This window comes from Suncus etruscus, chromosome 9, assembly GCF_024139225.1.
Source record: "Suncus etruscus isolate mSunEtr1 chromosome 9, mSunEtr1.pri.cur, whole genome shotgun sequence".
Taxonomy (NCBI): Eukaryota; Metazoa; Chordata; class Mammalia; order Eulipotyphla; family Soricidae; genus Suncus; species Suncus etruscus.
Genome location: NC_064856.1, coordinates 1,119,267 through 1,145,038, shown reverse-complemented (window position 1 = coordinate 1,145,038; position 25,772 = coordinate 1,119,267). Strand labels below are relative to the sequence as shown.

General features: G+C 39.5%; 1 protein-coding gene across 1 annotated transcript; it reads left to right on the top strand.

The window, feature by feature from the left end:
* The first annotated feature begins 6,277 nt into the window (after positions 1-6,277).
* On the top strand, positions 6,278-20,306 carry CST8 (cystatin 8). Its single transcript, XM_049780237.1, has 3 exons — positions 6,278-6,505; positions 11,997-12,110; positions 20,223-20,306. The coding sequence occupies exons 1-3, from the start codon at positions 6,278-6,280 to the stop codon at positions 20,304-20,306; spliced, it is 426 nt and encodes a 141-aa protein (XP_049636194.1).
* Positions 20,307-25,772: the final 5,466 nt, after the last annotated feature.

Genomic DNA, 25,772 nt, shown 5'->3' with positions numbered 1-25,772 from the left:
CTGCCAGGAGTGTTCTATGAGCCTTTAGGAGTAACTATGAGCATCCCTGGGTGTGGATTCCATCCCCCAAAAAAGATAAAATAAAATAAAAATAGGCATTTTTGGGAATTGGGAGATAACTTAGGTGGTGGCAACATGCTTTGCATTTAAAAGACCCTGAGTTTGATACCTGGGGATCGCATACTCCACCACCCTGAACTTCTTGTGGGCTCTGTTTATAAAAACAATAGGATAATATATAACATGAAATTTCAATAGAATAAAAATATTATTCTAATAATAATTTGACTAAAGGGGATATAGTGAAATTCTTGTCTTATACCTGATATTAGATGGGATTCTTTCAGTTTTTTACCTTTAATATTGACATTGGCTGTTGGCTTGTTGTAGACTGTAATTATTATTCTCTTAAAGGAAGGTATTGGGGCCATATTGGGGCAATATTTCAGCAGGTAAGGCTTATGTGCTACCAATTGAGTTTATCTGGCATCCCGTATGGCCCTCTGAGCCTTCCAGGAGTGATTCCTGAATACAGAGCCAGAAGTAACCTCTGAATACTATCAAGTTTGGCCTAAAACAAAGCAAAAAGTTCATTTTTCCATTTTGTTGCAGATCTATGTTAGATTTTTATCAAAAGATTTCTTTGTATAGATTGACATAATCTTATTTCTATCTTTCCTCTTATTGTTATAGTGTATTACACAAAAAATATGGGGGGCCACACTCAGCAATGGTCAGGGGTTACTCCTTGTCCTGCATTCAGTAATCACTCCTGATGGACTTAGGGAACCATATGTGATGCTGAAAATTGAACCAGGGGCGGGCTTGTACAAGGCAAGTTCCCTATCTACTGTGCTATCTCTCTGGCCCCATGATACAGTGTATAACACTAAATAATTTGTGTATGTTAAAATAAATAAAAAAATTTGTGTATGTTGAACCATCTTGTATCTCTGGGATAAATTTTACTTGATGTGCGGTATGGTATTTTTGATATCTTGTAGTATTTGGCTCACTGAGGTTTTGTTTAGGATTTTTGCATTGCTGTTAGCAGAGATATTTCCTGTTCATTGATTGTGACCATCTGGGTGCTGCCTACGAGAGAGATTGAAGAGGAGAGAGAAGTAGTCTGAAGTCTGCCGAGGAGAGGAGAGGAGAGGAAGGAGGAGGGAAGAGGAGAGGAGAGGAGAGGAGAGGAGAGGAGAGGAGAGGAGAGGAGAGGAGAGGAGAGGAGAGGAGAGGAGAGGAGAGGAGAGGAGAGGAGAGGAGAGGAGAGGAGAGGAGAGGAGAGGAGAGGAGGGGAGAGGAGAGGAGGGGAGGGGAGGGAGTGGAAGGAGGGGAGGAGAGGGGAGGGAAGGGAAGGGAGGGGAAGGAGGGTAGGGGAGGGGAGAGGAGGGGAGGGGAGGGGAGAGGAGGGGAGAGGAGGGGAGGGGAGGGGAGAGGAGGAGAGAGGAGAGGAGGGGAGGGGAGAGGAGAGGAGGGGAGGGGAGGGGAGAGGAGGGGAGGGGAGGGGAGGGGAGAGGAGGGGAGAGGAGAGGAGAGGAGGGGAGGGGAGAGGAGAGGAGAGGAGAGGAGAGGGGAGGAGAGGGGAGGGGAGGGGAGGGGAGAGGAGGGGAGAGGAGAGGAGAGGAGGGGAGGGGAGAGGAGAGGAGAGGAGAGGGGAGGGGAGGAGAGGAAGGAGGAGGGGAGAGGAGAGGAGAGGAGAGGAAGGAGGAGAGGAGGGGAGGGGAGGGGAGAGGAAGGAGGAGGGAAGAGGAGAGGGGAGGAGAGGAGAGGGGAGAGGAGAGAGGAGGAGAGGAGAGGAGAGGAGAGGAGAGGAAGGAGGAGGGAAGAGGAGAGGAGAGGAGAGGAGAGGAAGGAGGAGGGAAGAGGAGAGGAGAGGAGAGGAGAGGAAGGAGGAGGGAAGAGGAGAGGAGAGGAGAGGAGAGGAAGGAGGAGGGAAGAGGAGAGGAGAGGAGAGGGGAGGAGAGGAGAGGGGAGAGGAGAGGGGAGGGGAGGAGAGGAGAGGGGAGGGGAGAGGAGAGGGGAGGGGAGAGGAGAGGGGAGGGGAGAGGAGAGGGGAGGAGAGGAGAGGAGAGGGGAGGGGAGAGGAGAGGGGAGGGGAGAGGAGAGGGGAGGAGAGGAGAGGAGAGGAGAGGGGAGAGGAGGAGAGGAGAGGGGAGGAGGGGAGAGGGGAGAGGAGGAGAGGAGAGGGGAGGAGGGGAGAGGGGAGAGGAGGAGAAGAGAGGAGAGGAGGGGAGAGGAGGGAAGGGGAGGGGAGGGAGTGGAAGGAGGGGAGGAGAGGGGAGGGAAGGGAAGGGAGGGGAAGGAGGGGGAGAGGAGAGGAGAGGAGAGGAGAGGGAGGGAGAAGAGAGAGGAGACAGGAGAGGATGAGAGGAAAGAGAGAGGAGAGAGGAAAGGAAGAGAGAGTAGAGGAGAGGAGAGAGTAGGGGAGGGGAGGAGGGGAGGGGAGGAGAGGTGAGGAGAGGAAGAGAGAAGAGAGGAGAGGAGAGATAGAAAAGAGAGGGGGGAGAGAGAGTGCAGCATCTCTCCAATGCTTTATCTCAGGCCCCCCAATCCCCACCCCCTGTGGACCAGCAGGCACTGCTCTGGCCACTATCTGGTCCCCCTCCAGCTGTCCAAATTTTTCTTTTTATAGCCGGTGTGACAGGGGGCGTGTCCAGAGTGCATGTCTTGGTCCAACTGTCATTACAGTGGGGGTATCCAAGGGGCGTGTCCAAGTCTAACTGCCGTTACATCAATAATTTATACCAGTTCTTATTTCTCATATAAAACTCATTCTTTATTAATTTTCTATCTTATTGATTAGCCTGTGAAATTAGAGTGAAATACTGAATTTTCCAACTATGATTGTGTTTCTGTTACTGTGCCTTTTGAGATCTGTGAGCGGAAGCTTTATAAACTTTGCTGCCCCATTATATGGTGCATACAGTTTTTTAGATTTTTATTTAAAGCAGCATGATTTGCAAAGTTTTTAATAGTTGAAGTTTTTATTAATAATTTTTATTTTGACCACAGTGGATTACAAATCTTTCACAGTAGTATTTTAGGTACATAGTGACAATGAATCAGGGGCCTTCCCACCACCAGTGTTGTCCTCCCTCCACCCCTGTCCCAGCATCCATCCCATAGTGCACCTCCTTTGCCTTAGGCATAAATTGTCTCAGCACCAATCCCATCAACAGTGTCAACCTCCTTCCACCACTATTCTCAGAGTCCATCCTGTGCCTTCTCTTCCCTGAGGGCCATCTAAATAGAAACTATAGTCCATCATTCTTCATTTCTGCCCAACATTAGCACACTATTGCCAGATGATACCTTCTACTATATGTTTCTATCAGCTACTCCTAGCTTCTGATCTAAGATGCTACCCGTGGCCACAGGGTACCAGATTCGTTGGCCTTAACTATTCGATGCCTTATTCTGCCTTTTAGTCTCTGAATCGCATAAAGAGAAGCTAAGATTAGGGAAGAAAGAAATAATAAAACAATTCAAATTAGTGAAAGAAATTCCACAGCTATGAATTCTTGGCCATCGATGTAAGAAGCCGTGTGTAAGGATAAATTACAGTATATTTACTTCCTCGGGAGAGATCTTTTAAATGGGATCTTAACTGCAAGTAGAGCTGTCCACTGATTTCCAAGACTGGTAGTCCAGTGGCAGCTCTCTGAAGATCTAATTCTAGATCTGGTTCCCAGCTGTCATGTAGGTTTTGATCTTGGCATTTAAAAAAAAATTAAAGTTTGAGTCAAAGCCAACAGAGGAAAAAAGAAAAAGGAAAATGAAATGGAATGGGGAAATGGAAAAAGAAAAGCAAAGAGAAAAATGAAGTCTATAAATCTGTTCATTTTTGTCCTTGTGTCTATTTTTGGCAGCTACAGTTGTGAGAAAATGTGTCACCCTATCCAGAAAGGAGTGTTCCATATACTATATACATCAAAAGTATATGTGCAACAATAAGGCACAAGTATGACACTTTACACACTAGGGTATGAGTAAAACACCCTAACTGTTTCTATTAGAATCTGAGTCTGTCTTATAGGAAATCTCAGAATTGGCTTGTTCTTTTCAGAACAGAAAGCAAAGGAATAGGAAGTATAGGAAAATAGGTATTCTGTATTTTTGTTTCCACACAACATTCCAATTAAGCTAGTGGGAATTCAGGAATTCTCAGCAGATGATAAGGGTTTTTATAAAGTTCATGGCATTTGTTCTTTACCTGGAACTTTCCTTATACTTAACACAAACAGAGATGGTCCCTGGGGAACTTTCATTTCCCATTGTGTTAAGTAGCCCAAAATATAGAAAGATCGACAGGAGGTATAACTGTGAATAACTTCTATATGGAGAGGATACCAGGACTTTTGGTGAGCCTGTGGACACCTGAAGGTCAAGGGACCTCTGTCAGAGATGTTGCTCACTTGAATAACATCAGAGGGGTTGGTTTTACCTCACAAAGGACCCATAAATATAACCACTTGGCTACTGAGTCACAGCTAGACAGCAAAGATCTCCCCACAGAAGAAAGCTACCATCTGTAGAACTGGAAAGCATTCCAGGAGTAGCAAGCAGGAACATGGTCAAGACGTGGGTCTAGAGGTGGGTATAGGTATAGCTATGCCTAGGAGTGGAGGAGATTTACATTTTGCCAGAATGGCCTTCCAGTGTGTCCCAGATAATTCATCCCAGAGATTAAAAGGCAGAAAGGTACAGGACACAAGTCAAGTTTAGTAGCTTAGATAACAACCACTTTTTAGATACTTGAGTGAAAAGCAAGGCACCAAAATAGAAAAGTAGTTAAAGATGTGGTGGAGGCTGATTTCAGATGGCCTGTTTTCTGCCAAAGATGCCACCTTGCTGACTGGATTAGAGTTTTACAGTGACAGAGCTAAATAACCCAAACTATGAAAGACACACACTGCTCTGAGGAGACACAGGATCTTCCTACCAGAGCCTAGAACTCTGTTCTATCCAGTTTCCTGGGAAAGGATCAGTGGAGCCAGAATGGTATTCCCTATGGATAGCTAAATTATGGCCAGGTGAATATTTTGTGCTCCATGTGTCTCAGTAAATTTTGTTCCTAGTAGATCTTGGGTGTCTGGGCTTTGCCATAATGTTCTATGTTCAACTGAAGCATGCTATACTTAACACTTACATATTCTTTATCAAGTTATTCCTCGCCTATTATACATTATATATCTATGCCTGTTATAGATCACATCTATGCCTTTTATGCATTATATATTATATCTTAACTTAAGAAGAGTAATGGAAGTTTCTCAAGAGTAAGTGTGCATTATATGCTGTGACCTACTCAAAATCAGTTAGTTGGAGAGAGAAATAAAAGTATGTGCTCTGGTTGGCAGTGATAAGTGATGATAGTTAGGCAGCCTGAGACATGTAATCAACCTCACTGTGAGTCCTGTTTTCCTCTGGTACAAAGCAGTTTGTTTATTCAGTGTCATCCCTAGGGAATAACAATGTTTAAATAGGGTAGAATATGTAGTCTTTCTGACCTGGTCCAGAAAGACTAGATAACACTCAATGAGCACACCGATCCCTTGATGAGCCTACTAAAAGATAGGAGGTATGGGCACTTTTTTGAAGCCACTAGAAGACTACTTGCTTATTTTTATTGAAATAACATGATGTGAATTTTAGTTGGATAGCTATATATTTGGTACATTAAACTCACCACTAAAATTCTCATATCAGTCCTTCACTATATAATTTACCCCTTTCACCAGATATTCCTAGTCTTCGTCCCCCTGTCTTCTCTGGTTAAACCATTACTTCATAAAGTCTTAAGTATGTTTTTGTTTAATTTTCATTATCATTAGTTTTGTTTTTCTCCAATCCGTGACTGGCTTCATATTTACATACATTTCTATCTTATTTTACTATTTGATTAATTTTCAGCACCACTGGGAAAAGCAGCTTACAAATACAAGTTCTCAGTAGGCCATAGGTTTGTTATAGATTCTTTTGCTTGTTTATTCATAGACTTGATCCACTGGATGTCCAGGGACCTTGAAGAGAAGACAAGGAAGAAAAGAATTACATGTAGGTGTGCATGATGATGTATAATTCTGACTTATTCCAGAAAGAAACATAAAAGTGAAAATTAATTGTGGCTGGTATTCTCTTTGGAAAAGGCTATGATAAAGAAATGTTTTTCTTTTCACTGCAGCAGAGTCAGGAAGTCAACCAATCAACTCCGTGCCCAGCCCTGAAAGGGCAGGAAAACCTCTATTTGTGGCCTCTTGAATGAGGCATCATGGTCAGACTCTGTACAAGCCAATTACTCTTGGTGGTCACTGTGGTCTTCATGTGTGGCAGTATCCATGCCAGAAGTTCATTAAAGGTGATAAGGAAATTCCAAGACATCCCCTCAAACTATGTCTATGCACAGCAGGCCCTATGGTTTTCCATGAAAGACTTCAACAAGAACAGCAATGACAAATATTCCTTCAAGGTAGTAAAAATTTTGAAAGTCCAGGAGCAGGTCAGTGATTATTTGTTTCTTTCTCTTGCTTCCGTGCTCAAGTTCACAGCAGGGTACAGTTTGCATAAATGGCTACTGATACTGGGAATTAAAGTAATTGTGAGATGGCCCGTAAGCAAAATTTGTTAATTTTATTTTAGTAGTTTGGGGAATAAAATTAATTAGATTTTATCCTTTATCTTTTTGGAATGAACCGTAACATCCATTGAAGAAATTTTATTTTGCTAATAATCATATTAAAAAATCAAATGCAAGAAAGCAGAAAGTAATCAAGCTGAAAGGACCAAGTGCTGGACAATTTTAGGCTGATAGCAACAAATGAGTAACAATAAGGCTGAGATTATAATAATATTGTGCATGGGAACTCGGGTCCATTTTTCCTAAAAGAGAGTAGACTTCCCTTCCACACAAAAGAGAAGGCTTTTCTTTACAGAAATTTGTTTTATAGATGTATAAGAATGGTGTAATTAGCCATTAGCTTTTTACATCTCCCATGGTAATAAATTACTCAGGAAAAGATTATAAATTAATCACTGGAAAAAAAACTGCTGCTGAGATTACTTAAGTAAGAGAAAATATCATAATAATAAGGAAGTCTGGTAAATGGATCCATCAGCAAATGCTTGATATCAGTACTAAGATAAATCACCATCAGTTGCACCTGATGTGTCTGTATACCGAAATAACACAATATTACTGTATGGTATTCCTGCCAAAAAATACATACCCTGAACACAACTATAAGAAATAACTTAAAAAATATATCTTGAATAAGTACAGTTAGAAGTAACAACATTCAACCTCTGATGAGGCTCATCTGTGCCTTACATATGTGAAATCTTGGGATAAATTCTTGGCACTGTATGCCCCATCTCACTACTGCTGGAAGGAGCCACAGGATCTCTGAGTCCAGTTGTCCCTTATTGCCCCCAAATCACCCAAAACAAAAATATGATTCATAAAATATGAAGAATAGTAAAGCAAGGAAGGTATTCCTAATTGAGAGATTTAAGAAACATTATAAGAAATACAATGTGTAGTGTGTAGGGCATTTGCCTTGCAGATGGCCAACCCAGGTTTGATCCCCAACATCCTATACAGATCCTCGAGCTTGCCAGGAGAGATTTCTGAGCGCAGAGCAAAGAGTAACCCCCTGAGCACCATGGGGTGTGTCCCCCCAAATAAATTAAAAAATAAAATAATCTATGGATATCATTATTAGAGCAATTGGAAGAATTGAACACAAACTGTACCATAAAAGAGAATACTGAGTCAATGACATATTTCCAGATGAATATGATTGTACTGACATTATGTTAGAGTATGTAAGAGTCCCACATAGACAGTGACAGGGTCACCAAATCAATCAGAATTTGAAGAGTAACAGGTTGGAAGAAGGTGAACAAGAGCTACCCTGGGCCTTACTTCTGGCGAAATCAATAGCACATGCAGTACTACAACTCATCTTTCTGCTTCTCTTCCTCTTTCACTGATTCCATTCCCTTCCCACCATCTTCCCTTTGTTTTTTTTTCTTTTTTATATATATTTTATTTAAACACCTTGATTACATACATGATTGTGTTTGGATTTCAGTCATGTAAAGAATAAAGAACACCACCTATCACCAGTGCAACGTTCCCATCACCAATGTCCCAAATCTCCCTCCTCCCCACCCGACCCCCGCCTGTCCTCTAGACAGGCTTTCCATTTCCCTCATACATTCTCATTATTAGGACAGTTCAAAATGTACTTATTTCTCTAACTAAACTCATCACTCTTTGTGGTGAGCTTCCTGAGGTGAGCTGGAACTTCCAGCTCTTTTCTCTTTTGTGTCTGAAAATTATTATTGCAAGAATGTCTTTCATTTTTCTTAAAACCCATAGATGAGGGAAACTATTCTGCGTCTCTCTCTCTCTCCCTCCGACTTATTTCACTCAGCATGATAGATTTCATGTACATCCATGTATAGGAAAATTTCATGACTTCAGCTCTCCTGACAGCTGCAGCATATTCCATTGTGTATATGTACCACAGTTTCTTTAGCCATTCGTCTGTTGAAGGGCATCTTGGTTGTTTCCAGAGTCTTGCTATGGTAAATAGTGCTGCAATGAATATAGGAGTAAGGAAGGGGGTTTTATATTGTATTTTTGTGTTCCTAGGGTATATTCCTAGGAGTGGTATAGCTGGGTCGTATGGGAGCTCGATTTTCAGTTTTTGGAGGAATCTCCATATCGCTTTCCATAAAGCTTGAACTAGACGGCATTCCCACCAGCAGTGGATAAGAGTTCCTTTCTCTCCATATGCCCGCCAACACTGTTTATTCTCGTTTTTTGTGATGTGTGCCATTCTCTGTGGTGTGAGGTGGTACCTCATCATTGTTTTGATTTGCATCTCCCTGATGATTAGTGATGTGGAGCATTTTTTCATGTGTCGTTTGGCCATTTGTATTTCTTCTTTGTCAAAGTGTCTGTCCATTTCTTCTCCCCATTTTTTGATGGGATTAGATGGTTTTTCTTGTAAAGTTCTGTCAGTGCCTTGTATATTTTGGAGATTAGCCCCTTATCTGATGGGTATTGGATGAATAGTTTCTCCCATTCAGTGGGTGGCTCTTGTATCCTGGGCGCTATTTCCTTTGAGGTGCAGAAGCTTCTCAGCTTAATATATTCCCATCTGTTAATCTCTGCTTTTACTTGCTTGGAGAGTACAGTTTCCTCCTTGAAGACCATCTTCCCTTTGACATTGGCCTATTTCTCCAAATATTCTCCAAAATTCAATATACCCTAATTTGATGTTTGCATACAAGGGAGAAAAGGTTGTGTGGGAAATTGCCCGTGCTTATGAAGAAAGTGAGGGAAACACTTGGCCGCTTAGCCGTCTTCTTGTGCATACTTGATTTCCTCTGATTCTTTGCTAAATTGTTGTTGCTACCTTTTCTTATCTGTTAATATGAGTCATCTAATTAAAACATGAATGTCAGCAATCATTTCAGGGCTCCTACTTTTTGTGAAATTTCTTCTTTTCCCAACACAATTCTGCTTCCTTGGACTTCAGTGTACCACTTACACAGATAGAATTGGCTGTTCTGGATTTTTTTTCAATTTATTTATATAAAATTTTTAATGTTTTATTTAAACCTTGGTTTACAAGGTTGTTCATAATACAGTTATTTTAGGCATTCAATGTTCTAACACCAAAACCACCATCAGAGTGACATTCTCTTTTTCATCGCCTCATTTCCCAACCCTCCCCCAAATCTGCCCTTTGGCAAGTATAAAGTAAGCTTTATTTTATATTGCTTGTTGCAACAAAATGGCAAATGGGATTATCAAAAAATATTTTATTCAAAGAAAAGTGAAAATGTTGAATGTCACAATGGGTTCTTAAAGTCACTTTCTGCAGGATATTGAGCAGTTTGTTGCTGTTGAGCCTTCTGTGTCTTTATTTTGTTTTGTTTATTGAGTTTAGTTGGCTTCTATGCTTCTTCCTCACCTAATTTGCTGTGTTGCTACTGGGTTTTCAGTATTGTGAAGTTTGGAAGTGTCACATAGCCATATATGAAGCTGCATGCTCCAAGATCTGTAAATTGGAAAGATTCTTGGCCTGCCTCCCCGCCCCTCAAGTACCAAGAGTTTTCCATCTGAAGGCCAGTGTACCCATGAGTTGCATCAGCTTGGCAACTCTTCCGAAAATAGTCATCAACTGGGAAGCTAGAGGGTTGTTGTTAACTTGGTGGCTGCTGTGAGATGAGGGTGTGGCTGCTGCTGCTTCTAACAGTACAGCAAGTAAGGGGGGGGGGGCTCTTAGAGAAGTCCACAGGGTTTTCAGTCTCAAGACTGGTGGACCCGTGTGTGGGAGTGTTTTGTTGGCTTGAAGTCTCTTCAGAAATTAGTCATGAAGTAGTGAGGTTGGGCTGTTTGAATGGTGGCCACAGTGGGGTGTGTGTGGGTGCAGCTACTGGGGATTCAGCAGGGCAGGAACCCAGCCCACCCCTCTCCTTGAGGATGCCCCAGCGTTTTCAGTCTGAAGACCAGTGGACCTATGACATATCTCCTGTGAATAGTCACGAAGCTGTGAAGCTTGTTTACCTGACAGAGGCTGTGGAATGTCTGGGTGATTCTGTTTCATCGGCAGGTATTTACCCAGACATTTCAAAATGTAGCATTTTGAGTAAAATTTACCATTTACCATTTTGTAGTTTACTGGGGTTTTCATAATTTTACATCTTATGGGGCTTAAGCAGTAGTACAGCAGATAGGGTGTTTGTCTTGCACGTGGTTAACCAGGTTCAATTCCCAATACCCCATGAAGTCCCTGTCCTCCACCAGGAGTAATACAAGGTCAGGAGTGAGCCCTGAGCACTGCTAAATGTATCCCCCCAAAAAAGGCAAAACAACACAAAACAGAAAAAAACATAGATTTGATTTCTCAGCAAAAAACAAACAAACAAACAAACACCAAAAACCTGCAAGCTCTTGAGTAAATGTAAGAATTTGAAATAGTCACACAGAAACAGTTTCACAAAGAAGGGACAGCTGGAGACGTGACTTCGCAGTAGAATGCATACAGTCTACTCCCTTATTTTTACTGTATGTTCTACAGACAAGTGAGATGATACATTTGTTGTCCTTCTCCTGGCTTATATTCATTTATATGATATAATATATGCCCTCCAGTTCCATACACTTTGCAGCAAAATGCATTATTTCATATTTATTTTCAACTACATAGTATTTCATTATGTATGTCTACACACCGTAAGTTCCTTCTTTTAGTTTTGCTTATGGGCCACATACTACTACAATGTTCAGGGCTTAGTCCTGACTCTGCACTCAGGAATCGTCCCTTAAGGGCTCAAGGAGCCATATAGGGTACCAGGGATTGAACCCTCGTTGCTTTGTGCCAGACCTTACTTGCTATACTAACTTTCAAGCCAAATTTTCTTGTTCATTGAGGGAAAAAATCTAGTTCTGCTGAATCTTTGTTGAGTTGCTTTAAAAAATTATTTAATTTAAGGACCATGATCTACCGAGCTGCAAAATCAAAGGAAAACACTTGTTTCCTACATTTCTGATCTGAATTGTCATCCCTGAGATCACCACAGCAAGAATTTTGTTTTCATTCTACACAGTTTCTGTGCATTTATTGTATACTGATTAAAGTATATTTATTGTTCATATTTAAACTTAGAATTCTTTTACTGCCCAATTTTGTTGAATTCACAAGCAACTGTTCTAGATTTCCAAAATGTACACTATATTTTCTGAAATATTTCATATTCTTTGAGTCATTTATTGTCATTCTCTTTGATATGTTCTCTTAGAGAAAAACTTTGTAGTACCTCTATTACTCCAAAACTTCTACTAGAAACCTGTAATGGGGAGGAAAGATGTTCTTTGTCCTATTTAGTTAATTTTTGTTGACTGAACTGATCAGAGATGATCATTGATACCATGATTGTTTATATCTCATTTCAAAATTACTCATTCACAGGTCGCAGAGAGTTTGAACTACTTTCTAGTGGTCAAAATTGCTCGAACAACATGCAAGAAATTTTCAGGAGAAAATGGGCACTGCTTAATTCAAAAGAATCCAAAAATGAAAAAGGTATGTGACTGAGACAGAAGAATATTTGTGTAGCAGAACAGAAAATACAGACTTATTGGACAAGTCCTGCTTATCCTTTTAAGACCATATTTCGATAGTATTTAAGACTGAAGATGGCCAGATTCTATATGGAGAACATTGTTTGTATTACCAACTACTCATAGGCTCCTTTGGCCTGCTGCTTATATATATTATATAATACATATTTATAGCTATATATAAATATATTATTAATTATATACTAACTTTCAAGCCGTTTACTACAATTTCCTTGTTCATTGAGAAAAATATCCAGTTCTGTCGAATTTTTGTTGAAGGAGAAAGTGAATCTCTATAATATGTAATATATATTATTATATTATATTATATTATTTGTATATATTTATAGATAGATGATTGAGAGAGATGAATTCTTGTCTTCCACCCTCTGTGATGTGATCTGTGAAAGAACTTTTCCAGTTGGCTACTCTCTTCATCTGCCCAGTGCTCAGTTGATATGGCTGAAATAATTGAACATTAACAAGCACTGTCCTCTCTTTGCTCGGAGGCACTTCTTGGGAAGCCTCTATAGAGTGAGCAGTTGTATGGTTTGTCTAGAAATAAGAAGCTTCCCGGTATATGAGATTTTCTGTGATGAAGTTAGTGAAATTCTGGGGAAATTGGCATGGGCTGATCTTCCCCACACTTGGATTTCAAAACAGAATCATCTCGAGGGAGTAGTATTTCTAAAAGGAAGTTAAAATTTATAAAATATATATATATATGATTTAAGAAAACTAAGTTCATTTACTTTCATATTTTTATAAAAATTTCCTTTTTACCTACCGAGTTTTTCAGTTCTGACCTTTCTGTTTGTATTTGTCTCATTTCTGCTCCCATATCCTCCTGTGTTTTATTGATAATATATTCCATCGAGCATCCTAAGCATTCCCACTCTGAACTTCATTTCAGACAGATTATACATAGGTTCACTACTGACTGGGCCTGCAAATTGCAGTCTTCACCCACAAATCCTGGTGGGGTTTTGCACTGCTCTACTATGGTTTCTTTTGTAGACTCAAGGTGCTTCTTTAAATCACTGTCTTCCACTCTGCCAGGGTGGTTAGAGGAGTTTATGAGAGGAAGAGATTGTTCTACCCTTGACCTGGGTGGGCAGGCCAAAATTGTTCTTCCTTGCAGATCAAGCTGTGTTCCACGTTCCTGCCACCTCCTCTGCTGATCTCCCCAAGATTCCCTTTTCAATATTTTCAAATTAATCTAGTAATTTCCTAGTAATTGATACCAATATTTTTCTTTCATAAACAAAGCTACATTGTGGGCATATTGTTTACTTAGCATATAATTAAATATGATATATTATACCATATAAACATAAATAATAATATGATACCTAATGATCATAACTCATGACAAGTGGCTGCCCATACTTTTCTCATTTCTCATTTTGGACTCTTAGAATTGTTTTAAAATTACATTGTCTTTAACCATTTTCCTATTTCCTTATTTTGTACTCTTATAGTTGTTTTAAAATTTTTCACTTTTGTAAAGTTTGCTACAATGAAAGTCTTTATAAGTGCTGACAGACCAAGGATGTAGGTCTCCTATAGAATAATTTAGGGCTTGAGAATGACATATTATGGAAAATATGCAGCTTCCACTTCAAAATTGCAATGTCACACACGGCCCATAACTACACTTTGACTCTCCAAAGTAGCTGAACTAGTATGGTGGGGTACACCATTAGTCATGTCTCTTCAATGTTGCTTCACCTGCCAAGTCTGAAGTTTGAGTCCCACATGTTTCCTGTCTCATAATATCTCTTTGAATTGTCCTAGTTAACCATTAGCTGAGATATTCATAGTGGTCATCCAGATTTCACTTCTCAAACTTGCTTTTAAAGTTCTTTTCTCTCAGTAAGGAGAGGGGGGGCCCCCTTCATATACTTTGGTGGAAAAAAAAATGGAAAACAAGCAAACCTCTTTCTTCTCAGGCGAAATTTCACTTTTCTTATCCACTTGAACAGTCATAGTTGGAAGACAAAGACATAATTCACATAATGCAAAGAAACCCATCAGCAAGACTGGAAGAGGTCACTCTTCCAAGATATATGGGTAAATATAAAAGGGAAGCAGACATGGTAGGAAAGATGGAGAAAATACAATGAGATTAAAATGGTTTAATATGAATTAAATAAATAATTAATAAATAGATAATTAGTGATCACTTTTTGTTTGTTTTTGTGTCACACCCAGCAGCACTTCGGGGTTACTCCTGGCTTTGCACCCAGAAATTGCTCCTGGCAGGCTCAGGGGACCATATAGGATGCCAGGAATCGAACTGGGGTCTATCCTGTTGGCTGCGTGCAAAGCAAACACCCTACCGCTAAACTATTGCTCCGGCCCAAGTTAGTGATCTCTTGGGATAATTAATATAAAAAGATATTGGTTGGGGCCGGAACGATAGTGCAGCAGTAGGGCGTTTGCCTTGCATGCAACTGACCCAGGATGGACCTCGGTTCTATCCCCCAGCTTTCCATATGGTCCTCAATCCAGGAGCAATTTCTGAGTGCCTAGCCAGGAGTAACAGCTGAGTGTCATTGGGTGTGGCCCCAAAACCAAAAACAAACAAACAAACAAGAATCATATTGATTGGGAGGGTGGAAGCAGTTGTTTCTAGATGCCTCTGAAAAGTCTGGTTACAAATCTTTTTGTCACCATGATAGACTGCCATAGAGTATGAGAGGAAGAAAGTCAGGAATGGTTTTGGAATTTGTGGGGTTTGGAAACAATTCATATTCCTGATTCTCTTTTGTGCTCTCTCCTTTCACATGTTATTCAACAGACATCCATCTAGTATTATGCATCTATTTATGCAAGATTTATGTCTGTCTCTGCACTTGTAAAGAATCCAAGCTTCTTGGAGTTCTTAAAGATTGACCATATCTGCTTTCTTTTTTTTTTTAATTTTTATTTTGATCATAATGGCTTACATATCTTTCACAGTATTTTAGGTATATATTAACATTGAATCAGGGGAACACCCATCACCAAATTTGTCCTTCCCCATCCCAGTTCCCTTTCTGCAACCCATATACCCCACCATCCCCCCCACCCGTGTTGCTAGAGTAGGTGGTCCCCTCTTTGTCTAGCTTACTATTAGTGATCATATATCTATTTGGTCCTGGAACCCTCCCTTGTTTCCCCCTCTATTTAATAGGCAGAGCTAGATAAATCGAGTTATGTGGTTTTGTTAGAAGGAAAGAAAAGCAGTAGATTGGGGTACAAAATACGAAAAAACAAAATAAAATAAAAAGAAGTCAAATATGCTGCAAATGGGTGGAGTCCTCCTAGAGGCTTTCAACCTCAGTTTGAGAGAGGATGTGAAAAAGGTAATTGAAACACCACAACAATACAGAAAAAAATATCAAATTAAATATCCAGTGAGCACTACTGCAATAAAGACAAGCACCACACAATAGTCTCGGTTCTGAAATCAAATCATGCTGGAGTGCAAAAAGAAAGAGAAAGATAAGATAAAATAAAGTAAAATAAAATAATATTGGAGACATCAACTTCAATATCTACACCAAAATAAAGACATCAAAAAATCTCTCAATCGATAAATAAATATGTGGAAAAATTATTGTTTTGTGCTTTTTTTCTTTTCTTTTCTTTTTCCCCCTGCTTAGGCACAGTAACTATTGGGGATATTATAGAGGGAATTCCCTTGGCCTAGGATATATAGGATTTCTCCACCCTTGAGGTATACTGTCATGGGATTAACTATAGACTCCTTGCATGATCATTTACTCTTCCCTCGGTGCTTTCATGGTGTATGGAAGACTTCTGCTTCGTCTTGGATGGTAAAACCAGACCTCTGTATCTAGAGATCTTGGTGACTGTGCAGCACAAGGAATGGAGCTTATGGTGAAGTCTTTCTTTGTGGTTCTAGCAGTTATGCTTCTTCAGTGTCGTTTTAATCCATCTTTTGTAGTTGGTGGTCTTGATCATTATTGCTCCTAGGGTGGAGCCTGGGATAGTCTTTCGTTATGTTTCCGGAAGACCCATTCAGTTGCGGTTGGCTCAGTCAGACCTCTGGAATTGGAGATCTTGTTTGTTGAACAGATTGTAGACCAAAAGGTAGGCTAGAGCTTTTTGTTGCTGTTGTTGTTGTTGTTGGTCCTTGAATGCGTACTGTCCAGTCCTGGTTGTAACAGCCGGTCATCTGTAAATAGCAATCTTGGCTTTTGCCAAAGGGTGACATGTTTCCTGATTTTGTCTTATCGTTGGCTGATGAGGAAGGACAACTTGCTCTTAGATCAAGTTGTTTCCATTTCCTCATCAGGTTATCAGTTTAGAACTGGCACATGTTGGTGTCAGAGCAGCATTATGAATGCCCTGGAGGGGGATTGGCTCCTGGAGCTGTTGTGGAGAACTCTGTCGTTTCTATGCCTGGGATTCAGGAGTCAAGGCTGGACGGTCGGTGTCTAGTTTCATAGAGTCTAAGTTGTTTCCACATGACCTCCGTTCAGGGTGGGAGATGTCCCTGTGTCGTAAACAAGTATGAGTTCTTATCCCTAGTAGATAAGAGCTTGTTTTTACACCTAAAATTTCCCCTATTTTTAATATGCCTTTGCAGGAAGAAGTGGTGCTACATTATATTGCTGGTGGATTTGGGGGTGGAGAGAGAAGAAAATAGACACCCGACAAAAACTAAGAACATATCTGCTCACACATATCTAATTTAAAAAGAATGGTTAAATAAAAGACGTAATTAAAGGAATAAAGTGGGGCTGGGAGAGATAGCAAGGAGACAAGGCATCTGTCCTTCCTGCAGAAGGACGGTGACTCAAATCCCGGCATCCCCCATGGTCCCCCATGCCCACCAGGGGCAATCTCTGAGCATAGAGCCAGGAGCACCCTCCGAGCGCCGCCAGGAGTGATCCAAAAGAAGCAAAAACAAATCAAATCAAAAAACAAAAACGAAAACAAAACAAAAAACAAAACAAAACAAACAAATGAACACGAATAAAAAAGAAAAAAAGAAAAAGGGACAAAGTGATACAGGAGATTATTTTACATTTGGGGAGAAACAGGATAAGAGGTAGTGTTACATAGGTCTATACTTATGATGAAAGTATAGGCCTCCCCATTGTCTTTTGAGATTTCCTTGTTTGGTGTGGGATCCAGGCAGGGAGGTCTTGGGTAGAGTTCTTGCAGTGGGGGTCCTTTGGAGCTAGTTCAGGTATCAAGCCGCAGTCCACATTAGGGAGAGGTGATTAGGAGGGCCACACTGCATGGGTCAGTCGGGGTGTTGATTGTATTTTCTTGCCTGGACGAGGTGAGAGTTTGAGTGGGTGTCTCTTCACTTGGGTAGTGGGTACTGGCTTGTTGGGGTAGGAGGTCGGTCTTGATTCCTAATGGATTAAGAACTGAGGGTGAAGAGTTATAATGTGGTGGGGATATCAGGGTTGGAATTTAGGGGTAAAGGGATAGTCGGATTTCTGGAGAAGGGAGAGGGAATAGTATACGGGAAGGGTTGTATAGGGTATAGGTATGGGTTGTTTGTAGTTTAGGTTTGTCCCTTAAGGAGGATTCCTATCTCTGTGTGCTCCTGCCCACATATAAACATATAGAAGTTAGCTTAGGTGTATATTAATGTAAAGAGGTGAGGAGGGCAAGAGGTGCGTTGAGTACAGAAAGATAGGTAAGTATAATACTTGTAAGGAAAGGAAACTAATAGATCAATTTTTGGATATATATAGGTTTCGTGTCTCGAGTACTGACCAGTGAGGTCTATCTATATAGGTGTTTCCTCTTTGCAGTATTGTCCACAGCACCCTATATGTCAGCTTTCTTTTCCTATAGAGGAGGTAACCGTGTGGTTTTTTTTAATATAATTTTTATTTTGATCATATTGGCTTACATATTGTTGACAATAATATTTTAGGTACATATTTATATAAAATTAGGGGTGATTCCTATCACCAATTTGTCCTCCCTACACCTCCGTTTTCATCCTACCTCCCATATCCTCTTCCCTCACCCCCAGGGCTGCTAGAATATGTGGTCCCCTCTGAACCAATTCTACTACTTAGTAGTCTTGCACCTGTTTGGTCTTGGTGCCTCCCTTATTTCCCCCTCTAACTGGGAGGCAACTGTGTGGTTTTTAATTGACATAGATTGAATTGATGATAGTGAGGCGGAGAAGGTGGAAGAGGAGGGAAACAAGAAGAGAGAATAGGAAAAACAAAACAAAACAAACCAACAATCAAAGAACAACAACAACAACAACAAAAGTACGAAGTAATGAGAAGGGAGGGTATAAGAGCAAGGGCATGTTAGTTTGGTTGAACGTTTTCGATGCTTAGACCCTGTGGTAAAAATCTGTAGGGTCACGGTTGTTGCTTTGGTGATCAGGCTGGTCATGTGCTTCAGGTCCTAAAAGAAGGCATAATCTAGAGATAAAGGGTATGTTAAAAAGTTTTATCGGGCCATTTTCATGATTCAAGCAGAGTATGGTGCCTCGTGTGACTGAGCTACGAGGTACCACTGTAGGATGTTCACCCTTTGTATCCAGGAACCCCTTCTGCCGAACCTAGAAATCTCAGGGATGCGATCGGGAGAGGGGCTAAGACAGCAGAAGTTCCCTCGACCATATCTGCTTTCTATCATTTTTATTGGAATTTATAAAGGAAGAAATAGCATATATTTGAGATGTATGGAAAATGAATGGTAAAATTTTGTATTTAAAGTAATTGTTAACCTTCAAAAGTATAGAATAGCTTGAAATTATAATGAATGCCATTTGTAAAATTAACCACTCACAAAATACTGTTATATATTTTATATTATTTGTATGTTTTCATGTAGTTAAAACTATCCTGCTGCTTTCAAATGTATATTTTATTTAATATTAAATAGAATAGGATCTCCAAAATATGAAATTATTTGAGAATGTCACACAATATAATCTATAATGTTATGTATTTGGTTTAATTTAATAGTTTGTTTCTATTTAGCTAATCTAGAAAATCTATTGTTTTAAACATTTTAGCCATTATGAACAGATTTAAGTACTTATTTTAAATTTCTATTTATGTGTATTTTATAGGATTAATATTTTATATACCTTCAATGGTTTTACCTCTCAATTATTTTTAAATATACATTTTAAAATATAAATACTTTATAAATAAAATATTTTTATTAGTCTTGATTTTTCAATTCCTCTTTTGATTGCTACTTATTTACTTTGAATGATCTTGAATTAAACAGTAGTTAACTCTGATAAGCCTATTCTTTTCTCTCCACATCACTGCTCTGAAACTATTAAACTTATCACAGATGATCCTGGGAACCAGGCAGGGGTGTCTGTTCAGTACCAGTTTCAATTCTTCATTGGTTTATATGAGTAATTAGAAGTTTGATCCTATTTTCCCCTCAAATTGAAACTTTAATCTTTGCAATATTTGTATTATGTAATCTCAGTTCTACTTATGCTGCCACTCATTTTAATTTATATTTTTGTTCTAACAGAATAGTTACTTTTAGGAATGAGAGGAGGGGCTGACTATAATCTTGAAGGTCTGCTCATTCTTAAAAACATGAGAAAAGCTCTTTGTACTTACACTCAAGTCCCTCGATACAAGCTTTTCTTCCTAGTCTTGCCAGACTCTAGACTCTGAAATTACTTGTAACATCATGACCAAATTAGACCTACTGGAAGTCCCTGTAACCAGGGCAATTTGTGTGAACTGCAGGTAGAACTGTTTGACTGGAGAAGGGCAAAACCAGACAGGAGGATGTTCGAAAACAACCAGGACCTGGGCTCTAACTTTACTCTTCTGCAAAGAGTGTCATATCCATGTTGAAATGATTACAACTCTCACAAAAACCAGGCGGGCTTCCATTCTGGGGAATTCATGTAACTCCTCTACCATTTGGCTCCAGGTCAAGAGCTGAAGGCCAATATTAATCTGACTGGTGTAGACAACCTCATAGACCTCTTGAGGTCAAGTTGTCCTTCTTTGAAATAGCAACTTGTTTTCTACCGTTTTTACATTTTGTTTCTTAAAAACTGATTATTCTTTCTTTTTTTTTTCTTTTTTAGATGCTTCTTTGCAACTTCATTGTTGCATTCAAACCCTGGACTTTTGAACACTATATGTTGAAAAAACAATGCAAAGATGTCTAATGCAAAGATATCTTCTGACACATCTCACTGCTCTCAATTTCCATTTGAAGAAGCTAAAACATTCAAACAACACATAAGACCAATTTACCTAATTTTTGTGTTCTGCTTGCTTTTTGTATATTCTTCAGGGACTGATGCCCAAAATGTGACAAATCCACATAAAATAATTCCTAATTCAGTCATTAGTAAAGACAATATGTAAAGAGTAAAAGAGAATGTGGACCATCTACAAACTCTGAGAAGTAATCTACAACTGGTTTCTTTTCACTAAAGCCCCTTTCTATCCTTTAACAGCATTAAGCAGATGGATGGTTTCTGCATGGTTCTGAGGGTTTGGCTGTCATCATGTATGAGGGTCTAGTCTGTCCATTCCTGGACAAAGCCCCCCCGCACCCATGGTATAGTGGCCTCAGAAGACTATTTTCAATGCAAACTGCACTCCAAATTTCCACTGCATTTCTCAACTCCTATCTATCATCTATCTTTCTATCTGTCTGTCTATTCTCCTTTTTCTATTTTTCTTATCTATCTCATCATTACCTTATAAAACAGCTCTTTTATATATGTGAATATATAATTTCTTTGTTTAAGCACCATAGTTACAAACATGTTTGTGATCAGGTTTCAGCTATACAATGCACACCCCTCCTTCACAGTGCAACTTTCTCACCACCATTGTTCCCCATTTCCTTCTTCCCCATCTCCTGCCTGTCTTTGAGACAGGCATTGTGTTTATTTCTCTATCATTGTCATCTATATTGTTAGTGTAGTTTTTTTCTCAATGATAGAGAGATAAATACAATGCCTTTGTGATAAACTTCTTATCATGAGCTGGCCCTTCCGGCCCTCATCTCTATTGTCTCTGGATTATTATTATTATTATTATTATTATTATTATACTGTCCTTTATTTTTCTTAAATCTCACATATGAATGAGACTATTCAGTGTTTCTCTCCCTCTGACTTACTTCATTCAACAGAATAGTTTTCATATCCATCCATGTATAAACAAATTTTGTGATTTCATTTTTTTCTAAGAGCTACATAGTATTTCATTGTATATATGTGCCAGTTTCTCTCTCTCTCTTTTTTTTTTTGCTTTTTTGGGGGGACACACCTGGTGATACACAGGGGTTGCTCCTGGATATATGCTCAGGAATAGCTCCTGGCTTGGCGGACCATATGGGATGCCGGGAGATCAAACGGTGGTCCCTCCTAGGTTAGCTCTTGCATGGCAAATGCTCTACTGCTTGCACCACAGTTCTGGCTCCAATGTACCACAGTCTCTTTAGCTACTCATCTGTTGTTAGGCATCTGAATTGCCTATGAAACAGTTCTTGGTTAGACAACAGATTTAGGACCTAGGCTAGAGGTCCAGCTTTCAGGGACAGCAGAATTCGACAGTCACAGCGCTCACATCTGTGTTTCAAACATAGTATCATTCTGCCATGTTCTTGAACCTGAGATTCCAAGGCATCTTTACTCTTGAGGCTCCTACTCCTAATCTTTACCTTTACACACACGTGTGTGTTGTTCCCTTAGGAGGTATTTTCAGTGTCCGTGTTGAAACCCACATGAAATTGCATCCCTGTTTGTAGTCTATAGAAATGCTATTATTATTATAAGGGATGTGGAGTGATAGTACAGTAGGTAGGGGATTTGTTTTGCATGTGCCAGCCCACATTTGATCCCCAGCACCACATATGGCCCCATAGTCTACACTAGGAGTACTGACTACTGAGCCAGGAGTAGCCCCTGGACACCTTTAGGTATGAGCCCAAAACAAAAAATAAATTTTATTTATTACCATTTATTTATTTCCAAGTCCTTGAAAAATGTTTCCTGAATTTGGATATGCATTGAATCTATATAGTAACTTTTGGGGAGGGCACAACTGGGGCACTCAGGGGTTACTCTTGGCTCTGCACTCAGAAATTAATCCTGGCTCAGGGAACCATAAAGGATGCTGGGATTGAACCCGGGTCTCTCCCAGGTAAGCACATGTAAGGCAAATGCCCTACTGCTCTGCTATCATTCAGCCCTAATATATAATAACTTATGTAAGATGATCATTTTCATAATATTGATTCTTCCATTCCATGAGCCTAGAATGTTTTCCCACTTTCTTAGGTCTTTTTCTACTTCTTTCTTAAGGATTTTAAAAGTTTTCATGGTATTGGATTTAAAAGTTTTCATGGGGCTAGAGAGAAAGCACAGCAGTAGAGCATTTGCCTTGCAAGCAACCTATCTGTGCAGATGGTGGTTTGAATCCCAGCATCCAGTATGGTCCTCTGTGCCTGCCAAGAGTGATTTCTGAGCACAGAGCCAGGAGTAACCTCTGAGAATTGCCAGGTGTGACCAAAACAAACAAACAAACAAAAAGTTTTTATGGTATAGGTCTATCAACTCTTTTGTTAGGTTAAATGCTAGATACCTAATGTTTTTGAACACTATTTTAATTGGGATAGACTCTTTCTCTTTCTCCTTTGATTCATTATTTATATAACAAATTGCAACAAATTTTGTGTATTGACTTTGTAGTACAGCCACTCTACTGTACTGGTTTGTTTTGAAGAGGGGTGTGTGTGTGTGTGTGTGTGTGTGTGAGAGAGAGAGAGAGAGAGAGAGAGAGAGAGAGAGAGAGTGTGTGTGTGTGTGTGTGTGTGTGTGTGTGTGTGATCTTTATGGATTTTAGTGTCATGTCATCATGACATTTGTAAATTGAGATTCTCTATTCCAATTTTGGTCCCTTAGCTTTCCTTTTTATGCCTGATTTCTATTGCAAAAACTTCTAATACGATGTTGAATAAGAGTAAAGATAATGGACATCCTTTTTTTTATCTTTATTTAAACACCGTGATTACAAACATGATTATAGTTGTATGATTACAGTCATGTAAAGAGCACCCCCCTTCACCGGTGCAACATTCCCACCACCAATTTCCCAGATCTCCCTCCTCCCTACCCCCCTACACCTGTACTCGAGACAGGCTTTCTACTTCCCTCATTCATTCACATTTTATGATAGTTTTCAGTGTAGTCATCTCTGCAACTGCACTCATCACCCTATGTGATGAGCTGCATGTCCTGAGCTGCACCTACCAGCCCTCATCTCTCTTGTCTCTGAGATACTGTTAAAAATGTCCTTCATTTTTCTTAAAGTCCATAGATGAGTGAAACCATTCTGCGTCTTTCTCTCTCCCTCTGACTTACTTCACTCAGCATAATAGATTCCATGTACATCCATGTATTGGAAAATTTCATGATTTCATCTCTCCTGATGGCTGCATAGTATTCCATTGTGTATATGTACCACAGTTTCTTCAGCCACTCATCTGTTGAAGGGCATCTTGGTTGTTTCCAGAGTCTATAATGGACATCCTTGCCTTTTGCCTGACCTCACAGCTACTGCTTTCAGTTTTTCACTGTTGAGAATAATATTGGCTATGGGCATTTTATAGATAGCTGTTACTATCTTGAGGAAGATTTTAATCATCAATAGATGTTGGGTTGGACCTCATCAAAAACTTGCTCTGATTTGATTGACATCATATAATTTTTATCTTTTCTTTTAATTATGTGGTGTATGATGTTAATTTATCTGCTTATATTGACCCATCCTTGCATCCGTGGAATGAAACATACTTAAACATGATATATGATATATGACATATGACTTTTTTGGATTAGATTTGCTATTGGATTCGATTTGCTAAGATTTTGTTGAAGATTTTTACATCGAAGTTCATCGTGGAAATTGAGCTGAAATTTTTTCTTTTGGTAGTATCTCTGTTAGCTTTGGATATCAGGTAATGTTAACTTGTAGAGAGGTTTTTTTGTTAGTGAGAGTTCCTGTTTCTTTCATGTTCTTGAAGAATTTAAGGATAAATGATAGTAAATCTTGCCTCTGAAGGTATAATAAAGCTCATTAGTAATCCACCTGGGCCTGTACTTTTATTCTATTTTTTTGGGGGGGGGTCACACCTGGCAGCACTCAGGGGTTACTCCTGGCTCTACGCTCAGAAATCGCTCCTGGCAGGCTTGGGGGACCATATGGGATGCTAGGATTCAAACCACCGACCTTCTGCATGCAAGGCAAATGCCTTACCTCCATGCTATCTCTCCAACCCCTGTACTTTTATTCTTGGGAAGATTATTAATAACTGATTCAATTTTCTTTCTTGTGATTGACCTGTTTAGGCTCTCTACTTCCTCCTCCTTCAGTTTTGGATGAGTACATATTTCTAAAAACCTGTCTATTTCTTCTAAGTTCTCTAGCTTAACGAAGTTGTGCATAGTAACTTCTCATATTATCTTGGATTTCTAAAGGTTCTGTTGTAAATTCTCCATTTTCATTTCTAATATGATTTATTATGGATTTCTCTTTTTATCCTCATGAGCCTTGCCAACCGCTTGAGAAACTTGTTTATTCTTTTGAAAAAACAGCTCATGGTTTTATTGACTCTTCGAATCGCTTTCTTGGTTTCTATTGTTGACTTCTACTTTGGTTTTAATTATTTATTTTCTCCCACTATTGTTTCAGTTCCTTGGTTGTTGACTCTACAGACATCTAAGGTATGCATTTAAGTTGTTTATTTTATTTCTTTTTTCTTCTTTTATATAGGCCTGCGTTGCTATAAGTTTTCCCCTAATTATTGCTTCTGCTGTGTCCCATAGACTTTGAAACTTGTCTCTTCATTATCATTAGTCTCAAGGAATCTTTTTATTTTTCATTTGAGTTCCTCTGATCCAGCTATTATTAAGCAACATATGGGGAAACAGTAGTTTACAAAGTTTATAACCTTGAAATAAGTTTTGCAAAAAATATTAAAGGAGCTTATTTGAAAAACAGGACAAACTTCACAAATAGAGATAGCTTCTCCAAATGATGATAATAAACTCCATCTCAATAGTCTCACCTAATATCGATGGCTTAATCTCACCAGTCACGAGATAGAGTGGCAGGATGGATCAGAAAACTGAATTAACTTTCAGCTGCCTACAAGAGACACACCTGAACATTCAAGGGTTAACACGAATGCAGACAAAGGCTGGAAAGCAAGATTATAGGAAAACAATTTCCATTAAACAACTGGTATACTCATAACTACTTCAAATTTTAAAGGCTATAAAAACTGGAATGGTCATTTCTTAATGATTAAGAGAACAATAAATCAAAAAAAAAAAAAAAAAAAACCAACAGTCCTAAACACATATGCACCTAAAGCTGGATGATCAAAAAATTGAAAAGAGGGGCCTGGAGAGATAGCACAATGGTATGTCGTTTTTCGGATGGATGGTGGTTCGAGCCCCGGCACCCCATAAGGTCCCCCGAGCCAGCCAGAAACGATTTCTGAGCACAGAGCCAGAAGTAACTTTTGAGTGCCACCAGGTGTGACCCAAAAAACAAACAAACAAACAAAAATTAAAAAGAACTGAAAGAAAGGAAGACATGAAAGAAGATAT